Source organism: Verticillium alfalfae, genomic scaffold (genome assembly GCF_000150825.1).
Source record: "Verticillium alfalfae VaMs.102 supercont1.15 genomic scaffold, whole genome shotgun sequence".
Classification (NCBI taxonomy): Eukaryota; Fungi; Ascomycota; class Sordariomycetes; order Glomerellales; family Plectosphaerellaceae; genus Verticillium; species Verticillium alfalfae.
This window is the reverse complement of record NW_003315024.1, coordinates 530,836-549,728: the sequence shown is the minus strand read 5'-3', so window position 1 is coordinate 549,728 and position 18,893 is coordinate 530,836. Positions and strand designations below refer to the sequence as shown.

Here is an 18,893-nt window from a genome sequence, read left to right as displayed (position 1 = left end):
TGCAGTCTACATCAGCTGTGTGACGACAACAAACCCGCCTCATGGCTACCGAACTCCCGATCCCGCGCCAAGACGACAGTCTTCCCCGCGTTGAAGCCCGACGCCAGTTCAAATATGAAGACACCAGAAATTGCACATCCGGCAGGAAGGGCCAAGCACGGGACATTCATGCAAATCGTCAGAGGCTTCACATGGGCGACCTACTTTTTGTGCCTGCTGTGTTGCGTACGTCTCCTCCTCCTCCTCCTCCTCCTCCTCCTCCTCCCATTCTGCCATCCTGCTTTCTCCGTTCCGTCCGCTAACGCCGCACCTCCCCAGCATCGGCACAACCCAGTTCCTCGGCGCGCCTCTGTACTACATCCGACGCGACCTTTACTACGCCTACATGGCCCTGACGAAGCAGTCGTTTGCGCTCCTCACGACGACCATGACGCAGTGGTGGGGCCCCACCAAGATCCGCATCAGCGGCGACGCCTCGGTCGCCCACCAGATGCGCCAGCAGCCCGACGGCATGGTCGAGTTCGACTTCCCCGAGCGCCTCGTGCTCGTGGCCAACCACCAGATCTATACCGACTGGCTCTACCTCTGGTGGATCGGCTACGCCAACACGCCGCGCATGCACGGCCACATCTACATCATCCTCAAGGAGTCGCTCAAGTGGATCCCGTTTATCGGCTGGGGCATGATGTTCTACGGCTTCATCTTCATGTCGCGCAAGATGGCCACCGACCAGCCGCGCCTCGCCCACCGTCTCGGCCAGCTCAAGAAGAGGCAGCGCGCCCCCGACGGCACCAGCTTCCTGAGCCCCATGTGGCTGCTGCTCTTCCCCGAGGGCACGAATCTCGCGTTGAACGGGCGCACCAAGTCGGCGGCCTGGGCGAAGAAGACAGGGCTCAAGGATGGCGAGCACGTGCTGCTGCCGCGGAGCACGGGCATGTACTTCTGCCTCAAGGAGCTCGGGGACACGGTCGACTACGTCTATGACTGCACCGTGGCGTACGAGGGCATCCCGTAAGTATCTTGACTTCTTCACACCCCATCACGACTGGACCGGCGGCTGACGAGACCAGGCGCGGCAAGTTCGGCCAGGACTACTTCACGCTCTCGAGCACCTACTTCCAGGGCCGGCCGCCCAAGTCGGTCAACTTCCACTGGCGCCGCTTCAAGGTGTCGGAGATCCCGCTCGAGGATGCCGAGGCGTTCGAGCTGTGGCTGCGCGCGAGGTGGTATGAGAAGGACGCGCTCATGGAGCAGTACCTGTCGACGGGGCGCTTCCCGCCGCTCGTGGGCCACAAGCAGGACTACATTGAGTCGGAGATCCGGACGAAGAACTGGTGGGACTTTTCGCAGATTTTTGTCGTGTTCGCGGCGTTTAGTCTGCTGTGTCGCATCTTTGTGCTGCAGTGGGTGCGATTTACGGGGGCGTGAGGGTGCTGCCGAGTTTGCAGAAGGACGGACGGAGAATTCTATGGGTAGATGGCCGGGCGCAACAGCTCGAAACGCTTAGACGAGGAGCGAAGGTGCTTGTGTTTCCTAGATACGAAGGTTTGCCTGGCTGAGTGGGAGCTCGGCTGGATGGCGTTCAGACAGAAGAAGAGCCATGATGAATACGAAACAGTAAGAACGTCATTCCACTGCCTACGTGGCCAGCCGCCGGTGTGTGACTCAATTGGCAACGGAGTGTTCTCACTTGGGCTCACAAAGAGGACAATCTGTCCATTGTATTTATCAGCGCCTGGCCTAGATCCGGAGGCTCCTCGGTGCGATGAGATTTTAACGACGTATTCAACGAAGCTGGTGGAGTTGGGGGCCCCAAGCTGCTCCGCGGAGTCTCGGGCCAAGTCGCGGGTCAGGTCTCGGACCAGTGGCCAGTGACGCCATTTGCCAGAGTTAGGGGACAAACAGCTTAGCTCTGCCCTGTAGCTCACGTAGCCCCCCCTGTCGCTACCGCCTTAGCGTCCCCTCATCACCTCACCCCGCCAGTGGGGGTCAAGTGGGAGGAGGGGCAGCCCGAGCAACAGCTCATAAACCATCGTCTTCCTTCTTCTTGATGGCATTGCCTGGTCAGGTCAACAACCAAAGCCTGTAGAGCAACGCGAATCATCCATCAGACGAAGACACCATGGCCGCCGAAAAGAAGTTCAATGTTGCTATCATCGGCTACGGGTAAGCCCCCCTTCCTCAATCCCTACAGTCCCCCCCCCCTCCCTCCGCCTCTGACAGTTTCAAGCCTCTCGGCCAAGGTCTTCCACATTCCCTTTATCAACCTCGTCCCGACTCTGAATTTGCACACCATCATTCAGCGTAACCCAACGGCCGAATCATCCGCACCAGCCGACTATCCCTCTCTCACCCACCACACCTCCCTGGCGCCCGCTCTCGCCGACCCGGCCGTGGACGTCGTCGGCATACTCACGCCGCCCGACACGCACTTTGACCTCGCCTCGCAGGCCCTGCGTGCCGGCAAGCACGTCCTCGTCGAGAAGCCCTTCGTGCCGACAGCCGCCGAGGCCGACGCCCTCATCGCCCTCGCGCGCGAGCACAACCGCCTCATCTGCGTCTACCAGAACCGGCGGTGGGATTCCGACTTTCTGACGCTGCGCCGCCTCCTCCGCGACGGCACCCTCGGCCGCGCGCTCGAGCTCGACACGCACTTTGACCGCTATCGTCCCGACAAGCCGACGACCTGGAAGGGCAGCCTTTCGATGGACCGCGGCGGCGGCGTCCTCTTCGACCTCGGCAGCCACCTCGTTGACCAGGCCTACGCCCTCTTCGGCACGCCCGCCGCCGTCTACGGCCGCCTCCTCGACCAGCGCGCCGGCCGCCTCGACGCCGAGGACCCGGACAGCCTGCACGCCGTGCTGTCGTACGCGTCGGGCCTCGTCGTCACGGTGCGCGCCGGCGTGCTGTCCGTCGAGGAGGCGCAGCCGCGCTTCTGGCTGCGCGGCAGCCAGGGCTCGTACCGCAAGCCGGGGCTCGACGTCCAGGAGCCCCAGCTCAAGGACGGCGCCAAGCCCACGGATCCCGGGTTCGGCGTCGAGCCCGAGGCCGCTGCCGGCCGCCTCGTTGTTGTCCGCGAAGACGGCAGCGTCGAGGGCAGGACGCTGCTGACCGACAAGCCCGAGACGTACGTCCGGCTCTTTGAGGGCTTTGCCACGGCCCTGGCGAGCGGCAGGGAGGAGGACGTGCCTGTGCCGGCGACGCAGGCGAGGGATGTGCTGAGGATCCTCGAGGCGATTCGCGAGAGCGCCAGGACGGGCAGAGAGGTCCGCTTTGACTGAGGGCCGGGTAGCATGCATGTATTGGGAAATGATAGGATTCTGTGACGATGGGGAGAAATGTCGTGTTCTGGACTTTGAGTACGTGTGTTGCGCGCCCGAGACTTTGCATGCCGTTCCGACCACCTGGTCCACGACGGCATCTCTAGGTGATTCAGATCACAGCTTGACCAGCCCCCTCCATCACTCGTCACATGTTCACGTTTGACCTGCACAGTGAACGAGGCCGACGGCACCCTCCCACAAGCCATTGCACCCTGTCTCCACCCCCGTCTCCCCCCCCCCCCCCACCCCGGCCCGTCTCCCACTGCCGTCTCGGCAGATCTCGCAACGCTGTTCTCCCCTGTCACGGAGCGAAGAGACCCAGTCGAACCTTCGTGCGTGCCGAGCAGGGAACACAGACCCTGAATCTCACCACTGGAATGAATTAGTCTTTGGCGTGAGACACCACATCAAAGGCTGCAGCGGAGGGGGGAGGGGGGAGAGTACAAGGTACCCTACTGTCCAACCAAACAGCCGTCGTCAGCTAAAAAGGCCACAGCAGCCACCCATCCAACATCGCGCCGTACTCACCACTTTTGTTGTCCCCAAAAATGAGATTCACAGCCCTTTTCTCCGTGGCGGCCGCTGTGGCGTCAGCCCTCGTCTCGGCCGAGAAGTACATCATCTTCCTGAAGAAGGTAAGCGGCACAACACGCCACCCCGTCTCCGAATCCTCGTGCGGAACGCGGGCACTGACGGAAGGGCTAGGGCGCGTCCATCGACGACTACGTCGCCAAGATCACGGCCGTCGCGCCCGCCGAGGTCACCACCCGCTTTGACTTCTTCAACGGTCTCGCCGTCGAGACGGAGGAGCACACGCGCGACTCGCTGGCCGCGTTTCCCGAGGTCGAGAGCGTGGAAGTGGACCAGGTCATCACCATTGGCGACTGCAACACGGGGCCGTGCTAGGCTGGAGTCACGAGGGAAAAGAGAGGGCCGTGGCGCGCCCTTCTGGGGCAAAATGACGAGCGAGTGAACGGAATGTCGGGAGTGGCAGAAGGAAGGGTGAATTGTTTATTTTCTTTTGGGGCTGTGCTGGAGTGGATTGCTGGGTCACAGATCAGGGCTGCAGCTAGAGAGATGAGGATGAGACAACAATGTCGCTGCTATTTCTTGTCGCGGTTGGTTTATGGCGCCATACTTTGGGTCGCCTCGCTGCCAGTGCTGTCGTGGCCTCAAGTCGATACTGAACTCAAATGAGGGCAAAAGCTTACTTCGCTCTGCACCAGCCCGCAACACAATGGCCCGTACGCAACGGTACGACGATTGGCGTTCGATACTAGTAGAAGAAAAGCGGCAATATTGCACCGAAAGTTTACAGAAACACTCATCACTTCATTAAATGCCTTCATATAGCATATCAAGTTGATTATGTGAATTATGGGGAGCTACATCATATTACACCACTCCAACAACCCTCTCCTCAAGGAGGAGTCGTCGTCTTGGGACGGGGAATGCAGGGCGGCCTCGTTGACGTGGGCACGGCCGTGGTGGTAGGCACAGTGGGCACCGTGTCGACAACTTCGATGCGGCCCTCAATCTGCGCGTTGATGGGGTTGTTGTCGCGGACGTAGCGGGTGAGAACCTCGTCCTGCAGGTCAAGCGGGATGAAGTTGGTGGTCAACTCGAAAACATTGTCACCGCCGCCGGCGAGGAAGTCGAGCGTGACAATGGTGTACTCGGCATCGTCCTCAATCTCCTCGCCGTTGATCAAGACACTGACGAGGCGCGAGCCAACAGCGAGAGCAGGGTTGTACTGGATCTTGATGCTGCCAGAGACCTGGAAGCCCGACGTGACGGGGCGGCCGTTGAACTGGTTGACGCGGCTGACGCAGCCCTCGAGGATGCGGCGGACGTCAGCACCAGAGAACTTGAGCTCAGTGATGGCGTTGCCGAAGGGGAAGGAGATCAGGACGTTGCCACGAGTAATGTCACCAGCCTCAATACCGGCGCGAATGCCGCCGGCGTTGACCAGCGCAAAGTCGGCACCCTCAGAAGCGCGGTACTCGTACATGGCGTCAGCCATGACGTTTCCTAGAGTGCACTCTTGTGTCTGGCAAGTGCTCTGGACGAGTTCCACGTTGGTGAAGCCAATGACCTCGGCAGCGAACTCCTCGAAAGGACCGCGCCACGACTTGATCTGGGCCTTGAGGGCCGCATCCTCCGCAGTCTTGTTGGTGAGGTGGATGGGACCGCCGTGGTAGGCGAGAGCATGGCCCTCCTCGTCAAAGGTGACGTCAATATAGCCGAGGTACTGGCCCCAGCGCCAGGCCTGAACGACGAAGACATCATCACCGTTGGCGTTCTTGACAATGGTGGGGTAATCACCCTGCGGAGCCGTACCAGCAGGAGTAGCGGTACCCAGGGGCGTGTGTGAATGACCACCCATGATGAGGGACAGACCAGTGGTGGCAGCAGCAAGCGCCTGATCGTCAGTGTAGCCGATGTGGGTGAGAGCCACAATACGCTTAATGTCGGTGGTGGCGTGGATCTCGTCGATGGCACGCTGAACGCTGCTGACGACGTCGAGGAACTCAGTGCCAGGTCCAGGGTTGGCAATGTTGGCCGTGGTCTGGGTTGTGCAGCCAATGACGGCCACGCCGTGCTTCTCGTAGATCTTGTACGGCAAAATGGTCTTGTTAAGAGCGGGGTGAGTGCTGACAATGTTGGCCGAGAGGACGGGGAAGGTCAGGTTCAGCAGGAACTCGCCGAGCTCATCATCACCACCGTCAAATTCGTGGTTGCCGAGGGTCATGGCATCAAATCCGAGCTGGTTGACCGTCTCGGCAATCTTCTCTCCCTTGTAAAAGGTGTAGAAGAGGGTGCCCTGAAACTCGTCGCCGGCATCCAGGAACAGCGAGTTCTCGTACTGGGGACGGAGCTCATCAATGGCATGCTTGACACGGGCGTAACCGCCGAAGCAACCGCGCTCGGGGCGCGTGCAGTCAGTGCCCGAGGAAGAGAACTCGTCGAGGTGCGCGTGAACGTCGTTGATGTGGAAGAAGGCTGTCGTTGTTGTTAATGAGACGTATGGCCCAAATTGAGAAGAGGCATCACATACACATGTTGAAGTTGCCGGCCGCGTCAACACCACGCTTCATCACGCGGGAGCTGTAAAGCTGGTCGATGTCGATCTTCTCGTGCGAGGCGACGACGGCACCGGCGGCGAACGCCAGGGCCGGCAGGATGTTCTGTCTCATCTTGGTGGTAGTTGCTGGGGGTGACTAGGGCTTGTCGATGCCACGGGAACGAGTGCAGACAGGACTCAACGAGGTGACAGATTGAGCTGCAGAACGCGTCGGCATGATCTGCAGTCGAAGGGAGGGCCGACTTGGACTAAATACCATCAGTACGACTTGTAAGACTCGGTTGCCCACATGGGAAGTGACGGCAACATGTGCTTGGCTGCAGCCGCGAGCGGGGCGTTGGAACTGCTGGGACGCCGGTTCTCCAGGGACCACGAACATGGAAGCTCTAATCTCTGGATGATGAGTGGCTGGAGGGCGCCGACGAGGTGCCTGGCCAAGGTATCCAGGTCCCAGAGTGTCGTAGAGGATGCTCGGGATGTCTTGAGCCCCTCCCCCACGTGCAGACGCCATAGGCTCACTTGAGGCTTATCAGCGGGTCAATTGCCGTCCTTGGGCGGGCGCCGTTGGGGCTTTTTGGCGGGGAAGCAGGCCCCCGGCAGAGCGCGAGAGAGGCATTGACCAATCTCAACGGCGATTGCGGCCATGCCTTTTGAGTTTGCGGAGCTTGGAGCGCGGTAGGAGGTTGGGTCCCAATCTTCTATTCCCCTCTGTTGTTCCTGTCAATGAATGCCATTGTCGGGCAACCTTTGGCAGCTCTCTTCTTCAGTTCCTTTCTGGGTCCTCGTCACTGCTGGGGAAGCTCGTTGAAAGCCAGACTATCAATGGTCATGTCGGTCGCTGCAGACTGCGTACTCGTGTTCTGCTGTCGGACAGTCCCTCGCCACGTCCAGGAACCAGGCGATAGCCGGCGGCCGTTAGTTCGATAGTCAGGATCCCTTGAGATTTGAGAACGCCGCCATTCACAAAAACCGCCAGGCGAGGCTTGGGTCCTTCTTGTTGTGGGCAAGGCGCAGGGCGTCACTGGCCGCCTTGTACCGAGGTGGCAAGCGAAGTCGGCAGGGAGGCACCCAATGTGCTGCTGAGCTGCGCTGGAGACGCTCCGTCCTGGTGGTGAAGGGTCCGCCGGCCCAGAACTGATCGGGAAGGTCGCAAGGTTGTGGTAACGATAACCCCGTCGGACGTCGCCGAAGCCAGCTCCAGTGCGGGGGAGTGCAGAGGGACTGGCCGCACAACGGCCACTGCGCTGTAGTTGCTGAGCGATGACGGGCTGGTGGCCAGCAATTCGACAGCTGACAGAAAATGATGGCGAATGGATGGTCTAGGAGCTTCTGATGATCATCACTGGTGACAATGGGTGCTGTCTTCGTTCTGGTAGTATCACTGAGGGACAGCTTTGGGAGGGGCGGGAAGGTGGAGGTGGGCGGAGCATAGAAGCCGCCAGTGATTCAAGCTTAAACTCGCCAGTGGCTGCCCAAGTTAAGTGGCGGTGCGGGTGCCAAAGCTCTGTGGCTGCCACTTACCGCAAACTCAGGGGCTGGACCGATGACTTAGGTAATCCATCGATAGACGAGGCAGACAGATTTTTAGGCAGTCGTAGCTGTCCCTTTCAAGTCACTACAACCTCAGAAAGAGCATCACCAGCCAGTTTCGTCGGCTTCATCAGTTGCCCGATTCGGCACTACTGTGTCGTGGTCTTTTGGCATGGGAAAAAGGCTCAAAAGTCAATCTACCTGTCCTTGAAGCGACGTCCGCCGCCACCTATGATAGGATTTCCTCTTCGCCCCGGTGAGGTTTCGCTGGACCGCTGCCAACCCAAGTCTCCCATGATGCTGTCGTTCCTCGTTGGCACATGAAGGCATCGTGAAAAAACCAAACAAGCGAAGCCTTACGGCTTCGTCATGCTCAAACTCTTCTCGTCGGAAGCTGGCCAGCTCGACTCAGGGCACCGAAAATCAATTACCACCATGGTCTCACGTAGAGCATGGCATATCAGCAGGTAACACCGAGATACTCACGATGCTGCACACTCAGCTCAGCCGGTCGACCGGATATTGCACTGTAGTTATCCGGATCGCTACTCATGAGCCTCGGATGTCACGAGATTGTCCGCCCCTTGAGATAAGTGCTTCGCAGGAATCACGGACCACATCAGCAGCGGCATGACTCGGTCGAACTCAATCATCCACCAGGGGTGCCGCCTCATTTCGGCTCTGCATCATTTCCAGCAATGGAAGATGTCATACAAATCGAAACTGCACGCGCATCTGGCGTGGGTGGCGATCGAGGGCAGTTCGCGACTCGAGAAGCATCAACAGCGCAAGCCACCATGACCATTGTCCGAACAAGCCATTCCAAAAGAAAAAGTAACACCCGGCGCCAATGGCCGCTTTGAATCGGTCGCTGGGTGCTCATTTCCCATCCACGTGCATGGCGCCGACGCCAATGAGCGCCAGCGAACGCCTCGTCGAACCCGTCGAACGCACAAACACGATCCACGAAGACTTTTCCCCCTCCCGTTACGGCCGGCCGGCTAAGGGCCCAGACTGAGGGTGGGTGGCTGGGTTGGTTTGAGTACGAAAGGGTCTGAAAATCTGCCCGGAACAAACTGGCCTGGCTTACCTCCACCCCTGTGCGTTCGTCGGCCTTCTGCCCGTGATTGGCATTTGGTACGCTCCCAACTTCAAACACGCCAGCTCTAGCGCATGCCAGCTGAACAGACGAGATACCTGGGCTTGCCGTAGCCTCTGACGGCGCCCGATTGCCGCCGTCAGAACGCCCACAGAAGCCGCCTTTCTTCCACCGGGCTTTCGACTATTCCACCTGTCACTTTCTGCCCAGACCAGATCATCGAACCTATGCAGGTGATTAACCCTATGATTGGCAATCGCTGTACTGGCATAGATGTAATGGGAATCAGCCCCAGCTCCCACGACTGGGAGTAGTGCTGATCAGATCGCTTTTCAGCCCTCAACCACCAGAGTCCCAGAAGGATGCGGTGCAATCTAGCGAGGCTTACCTTCTGACTCGGACCCGAAGCACCTTGCTGCCTGTTCGCGCCCTCAGGGTTTGCCCCCTTTTGTGCCCTCCAAGGAAGAGGCCCGTCGGGGGATCACCCTCCCGACTCGTGAGAGCCCCTCCCACCTCATCAGCAGCCAACGACAGCCGCGGTCTGCATATGAGGAATGTCCCTCTGAAGCTCCAGAACCACGAGCAGCAGGGATCCAACGTGGTCCCCCACCTTGTTCAACTTCGCAGGATCGCTTGATGCGACCACGTTGGGAGGCGCTAATGCCAGAGGTGCTGCACGTCGACTGAAGTCGTTCCTGGACCACCCCGGGCAGCTCACGGTTTCGCCGCTAATAACGCCTAGTACATGACTCCGTCGTTTCTCACTCGCTACCGCCAATGTTGGTATTCCGTAGAGGCTTGGCCTTAGCCTCGGAGAATATTGCGGACAGTGCTGAGGCGTCGCTGAGGAGGGGGCAAAGGAAAAGCCTTATGCGTTGACTCCATTGATATACCACACTTCTTCCACATTGGTCTTGGCTTTCTGCCAACTGCAGTGCATCCATCCAGCGGACTATCTAACTGTTCGAGATTTGCTGGCAGTGGAGGGTTCGTGACCACGACCTCAGATGCATCCCTAAGAGAAACTCTGGACAACCGACGACGATAACAACGACGAAACGACCGCACTGTCATGAGCGAACCACACCTCGTTGTCCGCGGTGACGACTCGATCCTCAGTCTCGCTCCGCTCCCCGCTGTCCTTCACCGCGGGCTCGTTGCCGTATCTTTCTTCGGTTTCCTTTCTTTCATCAGCAGCGTCGCCCTTCTGTTCTTTCTGCTGTTCAAACTGGTACGATGGCAACTTCGACCGATCGACCTGGCCTCCGGGACCAACCCCAAGGCCACGCCGGTGGTGGATCATGAACTTCCCGATGAGCATCTCTGTCCTCAGATGGAGGTGCCAGCACCGCAAGAGGAGGTGACGACCGTATGGGGACGACTTCGCAGGGACCCCCCTAACCAGTTCCTCGTTTTGATCTTGAACCTGCTCTTCGCCGATATCCAGCAGGCCCTCGCCTTCTTGCTCAACGCTGCGTGGCTGCGAAAGGATGCCATTCGTGCGGGGACTTCAATGTGCTGGGCGCAAGGCTGGTTCGTTTCGACGGGTGATTTGGCATCCTCCGTCTTCATCTTCCTCATCGCCATGCACACATATTTGGGGGTTGTACGAGGCCACCGGATGGCCACGTGGGCTTTCTACACCACAATCATGGGCGGTTGGGCCTTCACCTATCTGACGGCCATCATTGGCGTCATCATCACGAACAACGGCGCGTCCGTGGGCGGCCTCTACGTTCGTGCTGGTGCATGGGTAAGCACGATTTATCAGAGAGTTGAGCTGAACATTGCGCTGACATGCATCACCTAGTGCTGGATCAACTCAGCTTACCAGGACATCCGTCTCTTCCTGCACTACCTCTGGATCTTCCTGTCGCTCGGCATCACCTCAGTCCTCTACATCCTCATCTTCTTCCACATCCGCAAGGCCACGCTTGCGGCCTCGCGTGAGGGACACCAAGGGCACAGCAAGCAGAACCTTGCGGCCCCCTTGCACCGCCGCTCTCTAATCGACCACGCCTCGCAAAGGACCTTCCTCTTGTACCCCTTTATCTACGTCATCTGTACGACACCTCTAGCCGCTGGTCGTGTTGCCTCCATGGCCGGTGCCACCCCGTCCCTCGCATACTTCTGCTTCTCTGGTTCAATGATCGCCTGTAACGGGTGGCTCGATGTGCTACTGTATGCCACAACACGTCGCTCCATCGTCTTCTCCGACCTGCCGCCTTCACAGGATACGGGTCTCGAAACCTTCGCCTTTATGCGCACACCGCCGAATCGCCGATTTGGCAACGTCGTCTTTGTCGCTGGCGGCGCCGAAAACATGGTAAACGACGACTACAGGGGCCACTCCCGCGGTGGGCGCAAGAAGCTCGGCTCACTCGGCAAGCTGACGAGGCTGCGCGGTGAGGCGGGCTCTAGTGAGGACAGTCTTCAAGGCCCTGGACAGCAGGGCAGTGGCGGTGGTAGCGGCGGAGGCGGCGCTGGTCTGGCGATTCAGATGGAGACAGTTACGAGCGTCGTCGTCGAGATGGACCACCACGGGCTCGAGTCGAGGTCAGGAACGGGAACCGGACGGAAGGGCAGTCTTGCGAGCGATGCCGTGAGCATTGACTCGAGGGTATGAAATTGCATAAGCCGCATGGCATGAGTGGGATTAGCGTTGTGTTTTTAGTAGAACTATAGATGAATCCATCGTTTGCGATGGTGGCCACAGGCCTAATGATACCATACCCCTCTTATCAAGTCAGATCATTCTGTTGCCTCATCCACATCGTCGTGATATTTTTCTTCGACTTCGTCTTCCAACATTTTGTCAGCATACTCGGCTTCGTACAGCTTCTGCCTCTCATCCCGCACGTGTTGCCACATCTCCTGCCTCATCTGCACGAGCGCATCAATGCACTCTTGCCTCCTGAAGTCGTGCGTAGGCCATCCGTGCTCGAGGTAGATCTTCCGCGCCAGCTGCACTTGTTAGCATTGTCTGTGGCCGTGGCCAGACTTCTTCTCACCTCAATCTCCAGATCCAGCGCCCCCCGCACATTCTCCTCTTCCTTCGCTGCGATGCCCCCCCAAATCTCAGGCCCGTAGACGTCTTCGTCATACATGCCCTCGAGTCTCCCCAGATCCGGCATAGGCACTAGATCTAGCGTAACGAGTCGATGGATCAGCTTGTCAAAGAACGAAGAAATCGGCTCCGCCTTGTTGCGCAGCCAAGGGGTCTTCTTTGTCGAGCCTCTATCAACCTGCATCGTGGCGTCGTCGACCATGATCTCGCCTAGCGATATCGTCAGTGCCAGCGTAGGCCTCTCAATTGATGACATATGTACCTTTCTCTAAATCCACGAGCCACCAGTGCGAGTCTGATTCGGTTCTCGCCTTGACGACGGCCAATAGTGTCCCTGGCAGGCCCGCTTTGTACGGCGAAAAGCCGAGGTCTTGCAGGTTTTTCTTTGCGAGTTTCGACGGGCTTTGCTGGAGGAGGTGACCGTCATGGAGGTATCGAATTGGGTAGCCTTGTATGAAAACCTGCCACTGTTGATCATCCATCTCGCCCGCCTCACGAATGTATGGCAAATGACGGAGCACCTCAATGGTCCAATCATCGTACTTCAGCGCGCGGAGTTTATCTTCTTGGAAGAGAGGCGGCTGCCAGCCTTCGAGGGGAGGGTACTCGACAGCTTCGGTGGGAAGGTAGGCTGCACGCGTGAGGAGGGTGTAGTAGCGCGTCAGGCCGTTGATGAGGGCGTCACGAGTAGCCGTCGCTTCATCCTGTGTCGGGGGGGCGGGTACAGTTAGACGGACTGGGGCCTGGCCTTCGCGCGGCACCTGGAAAGCGTGGGAGATGTTGTCCTTGGCGAGTTGCTCACTGACATGGTCAAACTCGGCCTTGTCAAGATCGGACCACAGCCCGGCGAGCTCGTTTGCCATGTCACCAGCCCCGCCCTCTTCTTCCAATTCACGGTCGCTGGACGTCCACTCGCTTTCAGACGAAGCTCGAGACGTGTCCTCCGGCGGCCAGTCCTCATCTGCCTCGTCATCAAACATCTTCTCTCTCGCCGCCCTGCACTCCTCAATTCTCCGCCTCATTCTCCGGAACCAAGCCATCTCTCGCAGGAACTTGGCTCGGTTCCACACAAGAACATTGTGTGTCCCCGTCCACCCGCACCTGATCTGCACACCCCGCAACGCTCGCTTCACGATGTCTTCCCGTCCCCACTCGTCGGAGAACAGGGCGGGCGCCATGTCGTCTACCGGCGGCAGCGGCATGACGGTCTGATCTTTCAGTTCATCAATCCGCCTCTCGAAGAATTCTGTCGCGGAGACTATCTCATTCGAGCGAGTCACCTCTCCTGTCGCGCAATTCAGTGTGCAGTCTACAATTTCACCACCCCTGCCAGGGTCGACGCAGAAGGCACGGGCAAGGACGATCACGTCTGGTGGTAGGTCAGGGTGATCCTCTCGCAAGGGCTCTAAGTAATTGACCGCAAGGGCCTTGACCATAATGGGCCATTGCGATTTCTGCCCATTCGGAGCGGCATAGGGCTCCAGGTAGGGGATGTGGCGGAGTAGAGAAATGGCCGCTTTGGAGCGAGTGGGCGGGATGGAGAGGGCGCCGAGAGGCCAGCCTCCAGCCGGCGGGTTTCGGATCGTCTCCGGGGCGAAGAGACCGGAGGAGGATAGCGTGGTGTAGTAACTCTTGAGAGCGTGGATGAAGGCATCCTTATCGAAGAAATCGGGCATGTTGGCGGCGATGGGTACTGACCTTGCCCAACCGTGGGTTCATTGGGAAGAAGTGGAAGAAGTGGATCACACTCTTGAAGGTGTTGTTTTCTCCAGTGTGCCTCAGGCTGTGTCGAGTCGAAATGGGCAGGTCTGGATCCTGCCTCGTTATCGTCATTCTTGAACAAGGGAATCAAAATACCAAATTGTGGGCAGCAACCACCTCTCGTACGTCTTCTGTCAGCTGGCTGTCAAAAAGAGGTACGGCGCGAAGTCATCATGAGGAAGTCTGCCTGGCAGCCCTGGCCTGTTAGTCCCCGGCGGCGGGGCAGAGCCAGAAGTCGAAGCCAGATGAAGTTGTGCCGAAATGGACGCAGCAGGGATGATCACGAAATAGACCGCCACCGGACGTTCACCCCCGGAAGGTTGATTAGTTAATCCACATTGTGAGTCTCATATTCTACCTATTCTTCGCCGAAGCTGAAGAGCGCAAACATTCCCAGTCAAACATCAATGCACACCAGGCAGCGGAGAACAGAAACCTTTGAAGAAAGCATTCGGCGAAAAGCAGCCGTGCTCATAGAAGAATAATTACCGAATATATACAAGTATCAAAACGAATGTTCAAGGTCCAAGTCCCATCACAAAAAAAGTCGGGCCTCAAGCCCTGCATTCAAAGAAGAGGAGAGGCGCATCAAACGTACGCTTAGAAGCCAAGGGTCTGACCGGCGGTGCCGTAGACACGAGCCTTGACATTGTTCTTGCCGTAGAGGTTGTAGCTGTAGGGGATGTTGCTGCTGCCAAGGGTGCCCTTGGGCGCAGTGTTGGTGGAGGAACCCCAAGAGATGTCGCCGACGGTGGCGTAGCCCTTCTCCTTGGAGTCGACCGAGATGATGCCGTTCTTGGTCGACTTGTCAAAGACGGTAGACTCGACACGGACCTGGGCGCCCATGCGGGTGTTGACGGCGGAGCTGCCGACCTCGAGGTAGTAGTTGTTGTAGATATGGACAGTACCGAAACGGACGGAGGGGTTGCGCGAGTTGACGTTGTACCAGTAGTTGTTGGCGTAGGTGACGTGAAGCTTGCCCTTGTCCTCCTTGGCGTTCGAGTCGGTGTGGCCGACAAGCGAAGCCTTGAAGTGGTCGTGGAGGAAGGTGTTGGAGACAGTCACCCAGTCGGAGCCGTGGGTGATATCGAGGAGACCGTCATAGTAGTCCTTGCCCGACTTGAGGTCGGAGGATAGGTCGCAGTGGTCAACCCAGACGTTCTTAGAGGCCTGGATACCAATGGCGTCGCCGTTGGAGTCCTTGACCTTGCTGATCTTCATGTTGCGAACGATGACGTTCTTGACCTTGTTGATGTAGAGGCCGGCACCGACGAGTTCAGAGCCCTTCTGGCCGATGATGGTCTTGTCCGACTGCACACGCACCTTGGCGCCGCCGGAAATCTTGCCCTTGACAACAATGTTGAGCTTGCCGCTCGATTCGGCAGCCTTGGTGAACTGCGCAAGGGTCGACACGGTTGTCGTGGCACCACCCTTGCCGCCGGTGGTGCCGCCGTTGGTGCTGGCGTAACCGATGTTGCAGCTCTCGGTAACGGAGGCGCGCTTGGCAATGAGCGCAGGACTGCCGTCCTCCTGGATGGTGGGGGTGGGCGTGGCCGTGGCGAATCCCAGAAGGGCGAGGTTGAGAACGTTGGAGAACTTCATCGTGATGGTTTGGACTTGGTGTGTTATATCAGGTAATGAGGTGATAAAGGTTTTGCTAAGTATGGGAAGGATCCAGTCCAAGGGCCACACAAGAGTGAAGTAAAAGAATGTGATGTAAAGAATGTGGTAGTCAAAGAGAGACAATGTGAGATGGAGAGCAAGAATCAACTGTAAGAAGCCAGCGTAGTGCTAGATCTTATACTAAGCGGTCGCATGCTCTCCAAACGATTATGTCTCCTCATCAAAGGGTCCCTGTCACGCCACCCCCACGGTGGATTGCCGTTAAATGAGAGTGCGGGTAGGTTATGATGGGCCTTTACCATGTTCTCGGCATATCCGTATCTGGACGCAAGGCAGCTCTTTTTGGCCCATACCAGCTACCTCCAGCTTGGCATCTGGACTTCAATGATCAGGCAGTGATTGACATGGTCATCAAGTCAAAGTTTGTTTGCTCCTAAGTAAGTACACGCATCAGTGATAAATATCGGTATTTTTTGGCCTAAATCTTGACCTGCAACATATAGCGTCTTTGAATGTCCACCTCAGTCACAACGACACAACGGTACACCATATAGCCACTGGCTGAAGATGGCTCCACCAGATAACCTTATGGACAACAATCTCCGACCTTCGAAGGGTGGGGAAGCATGAATCTGAAACAGGGTCACTGATTGCATTCCTAATGCTCGTGGTTGAGCTTGATTGACCTCGTGTATCCTCGCCTGGTATGAGTGTGATACATCCGGATATTCGGGCTCGGCGCTTGACAAGTGGGGAAAGCCACGGAGTCGGCGCGCTAGCACGGCGAGGCCGCCGAAAGGGACTGATGGCTCTGATGACCAATTCTCGAAGGTAGACTTGATTGAAAGCCCTGACTGACCGTAGAGAAGATGTCCAAGGCATTCTTCCGCGTCGGCGATGTCTCCCTTCGTAATGAGAGTGGCTAGCATTGGCACGAAAGCTTGGTTTGCCCCCTTTTCGTGGCTCCAGAACTCTGCCAGGGCACCACCCTCACGGCGCAAACTTTCCCATCCTCCTTGGCCCACGGCCCAAGGCTGGCTGGAGGTTTGAGCTCTTGCAAGGATTTTCAGCCAACGGACTCGCGAACTCCATGCTTCAGTGGATTCAATGTTGCTTGGTGTTTGCCAAGTCGAGGCCGCGTCATCCGAATATTCGGATCGAGCCGGGGACACCGGAAAATCTGAGCACCACGTCTCCATTCAATGCGCTGCCAAATGGATACGAAAAGGGCTGATGCTTTAAGGCTCGTCTTGAATCCAGGATCAAGGTTCGCCTCGGGTTCATCACTAACATTATTGATCTTGAGAATCGTATCCCGAGTTCAGACGAATAACAGAGTCGGCCGTGATGCCCCACCACAAAGCAATGCCAAGTTGACATCGGCATGGCATACCCGGTTTGGTTGAAAATGATGTCTCCTTGGAAATTTGCATTTCTCTCACCTCTTTTGCCCCTTTAATTAATTGCTGGGGCCTAGGCCTGTATGCCAAGTTGTCTTGAGTCTGGACAGTAACTAACAAGCGCGAATACTTCACCGGGAACCAGACGCTACGAAGAACATCATTCTGAAGACCGATAAATTGAATGCTAGCTATAAATATGATAAGCCGATCAAGAGCTTTTCATGTGGAAAGACTTTGCTGACACATACGTGTGTTGGAGTCGTACCTTAGGTGACATTTTTTGAAAAGGTAAACTGTTACTCAGCATGAAGCTATATTGTCAACCAGGCAGCAATAAAAGCCCTGGGTGTTGGGTCACTTTCGCATAGAAAGAGACCAAAACCGAAGAACTAACAAATTAAATCATATAGACAACATCGGTGTACAGGTCACTCTAACTAGCATGAGCGAAGAAGACTGTGCGATAGATACAGTACTGACCACCTTCACTACGTCTGAGGTTAACCTCAAGGTGTAGGTTACCGCATGATCACGGCTCCCCTGTACACTTTTTCATCACTTCAATGAGGTGCTGTTATGTTCCGGATACTCCTTTTGCACCTAGCGGCTTATATGTATGGCTCTGTAGTGAGCAATGGGGCATCCCTTCTGGTGCTCCCTTCACCAATTCAGGTGTACCCGTCGACTCGGCCTGGCCACGATGAGTATGAGTTATTCCTCTCGTGGAACCAAATCGACTACTTGCTTTTGGTAATGGGCTGTCTCAAGCAGATTGAGGTTAATTCCCACACTGGGAGACATGCTGGTATCGATCGAAGTAGATTGCGGGAGGACATGAAATAAGCCTACGTGCTATCTACCTCCTTGAACAGTTCCCGCACCCAGCCACCGGGGAGGGCTCGGCCAAAGATATCGAACTATACCCGGAAGTCGCTGCTGGATCTGCGTTTGTATCCAAGAAATCCTGTACTACCCCGCCAAGCCTGCGGAGCTCTTAAGGGACAACCGTCCAGACATGAAAGAACAAGCCCTCCCACGGATACCACATACGAACTCGCCACTATTGACTTCTAACTCCACTGAATAGTCAAGCCTTCTTCTCTTTTTATTAATCTCCGAATCGAGATATACGGCTTCAAAGTAATTGAGCACGTAAAGGTCCAGAGACGCCACCAATGGTACTTGAAATCTTGGCTACGATGGCGTCGGCGTTGATGGAGACTCTGCTCTGCAGATAGAGACTACCACTTGGCATGCTATACTTCGGGTGGTTGATTACAATGTGGTCAAGGCTTGTGTCACCTTTTCACTTCGGCAATTTGGCGTGGCTCCTCCGGTGTCGCTTTGCGAGATGAAACCCGAAGGACTTCAAAGCCACCCGCATCTGCAACGTGTATGATGTATGTATCGGCATCCGGCTTTCTTCGCCTCAGTGGCAATATGTCACCGATGAGTTCATTGCTCGGCTGCAAAGCATGCTCATAGTGAGACGCACGGTTCTCAATTGTACACTACGGATCTCTGAGTTTGAGTATGAACCCTGGATTCCGGAAGTCGCGAAAAAGCGGTATACACAAGCTTTCCCCAAGCTAATCATACTATTCACCGATGCCATCCCAGTTGCTGGCCCAATTTTCAAAGAAGATGAGCACCATCTGTGAGCTGGTCTTCTCGATCGTCTCATGACATGTGTCATGTTCCTCGTCTGTAACACTCCTCGCGACTGCGGATGGGGCTGGTATCCTCGTTGACCGCTCCATGCTCACTTGGGCCGAGCCCCTTCTATATAATCAACTCACATCAATAGCTACTGGACGTAATCGACTGATTATCAAACCTAAAGGTAATTATTATAAATATACAAGCTCGTTCTTTGCTTGTCCTGTGGGAAGGCTCACACAACCAAGCTATGTTTGTTTATCTGGTACTGAGATTGTCCTCTATTAATTGGCAAACACCGCATCTCTATGGAGGCCGTGGTGAGACCCACGCTACGCTGAAT

General features: G+C 56.7%; 7 protein-coding genes across 7 annotated transcripts; 4 read left to right on the top strand and 3 right to left on the bottom strand.

Annotated features, from left to right (window-relative positions):
• Nucleotides 1–385: 385 nt before the first annotated feature.
• On the top strand, nt 386–1,428 carry VDBG_09489 (lysocardiolipin acyltransferase; the record flags this gene model as incomplete). Its single annotated transcript, XM_003000248.1, has 2 exons — nt 386–1,011; nt 1,071–1,428. 2 exons carry the CDS (start codon nt 386–388, stop codon nt 1,426–1,428), a joined length of 984 nt encoding a protein of 327 aa, XP_003000294.1.
• A 694-nt stretch (nt 1,429–2,122) lies between these two features.
• Nucleotides 2,123–3,281, top strand: VDBG_09488 (oxidoreductase; the record flags this gene model as incomplete). Its single annotated transcript, XM_003000247.1, has 2 exons — nt 2,123–2,166; nt 2,231–3,281. 2 exons carry the CDS (start codon nt 2,123–2,125, stop codon nt 3,279–3,281), a joined length of 1,095 nt encoding a protein of 364 aa, XP_003000293.1.
• Nucleotides 3,282–3,871: 590 nt separating this feature from the next.
• Nucleotides 3,872–4,229, top strand: VDBG_09487 (predicted protein; the record flags this gene model as incomplete). Its single annotated transcript, XM_003000246.1, has 2 exons — nt 3,872–3,958; nt 4,029–4,229. 2 exons carry the CDS (start codon nt 3,872–3,874, stop codon nt 4,227–4,229), a joined length of 288 nt encoding a protein of 95 aa, XP_003000292.1.
• A 514-nt stretch (nt 4,230–4,743) lies between these two features.
• Nucleotides 4,744–6,520, bottom strand: VDBG_09486 (5'-nucleotidase; the record flags this gene model as incomplete). Its single annotated transcript, XM_003000245.1, has 2 exons — nt 4,744–6,326; nt 6,382–6,520. The coding sequence occupies 2 exons, from the start codon at nt 6,518–6,520 to the stop codon at nt 4,744–4,746; spliced, it is 1,722 nt and encodes a 573-aa protein (XP_003000291.1).
• Nucleotides 6,521–10,109: 3,589 nt separating this feature from the next.
• VDBG_09485 (conserved hypothetical protein) lies at nt 10,110–11,663 on the top strand (the record flags this gene model as incomplete). Its single annotated transcript, XM_003000244.1, has 2 exons — nt 10,110–10,790; nt 10,848–11,663. 2 exons carry the CDS (start codon nt 10,110–10,112, stop codon nt 11,661–11,663), a joined length of 1,497 nt encoding a protein of 498 aa, XP_003000290.1.
• Nucleotides 11,664–11,916: 253 nt separating this feature from the next.
• On the bottom strand, nt 11,917–13,780 carry VDBG_09484 (predicted protein; the record flags this gene model as incomplete). Its single annotated transcript, XM_003000243.1, has 2 exons — nt 11,917–12,314; nt 12,367–13,780. 2 exons carry the CDS (start codon nt 13,778–13,780, stop codon nt 11,917–11,919), a joined length of 1,812 nt encoding a protein of 603 aa, XP_003000289.1.
• A 685-nt stretch (nt 13,781–14,465) lies between these two features.
• VDBG_09483 (pectate lyase B) lies at nt 14,466–15,467 on the bottom strand (the record flags this gene model as incomplete). Its single annotated transcript, XM_003000242.1, has 1 exon — nt 14,466–15,467. The coding sequence occupies one exon, from the start codon at nt 15,465–15,467 to the stop codon at nt 14,466–14,468; it is 1,002 nt and encodes a 333-aa protein (XP_003000288.1).
• Nucleotides 15,468–18,893: the final 3,426 nt, after the last annotated feature.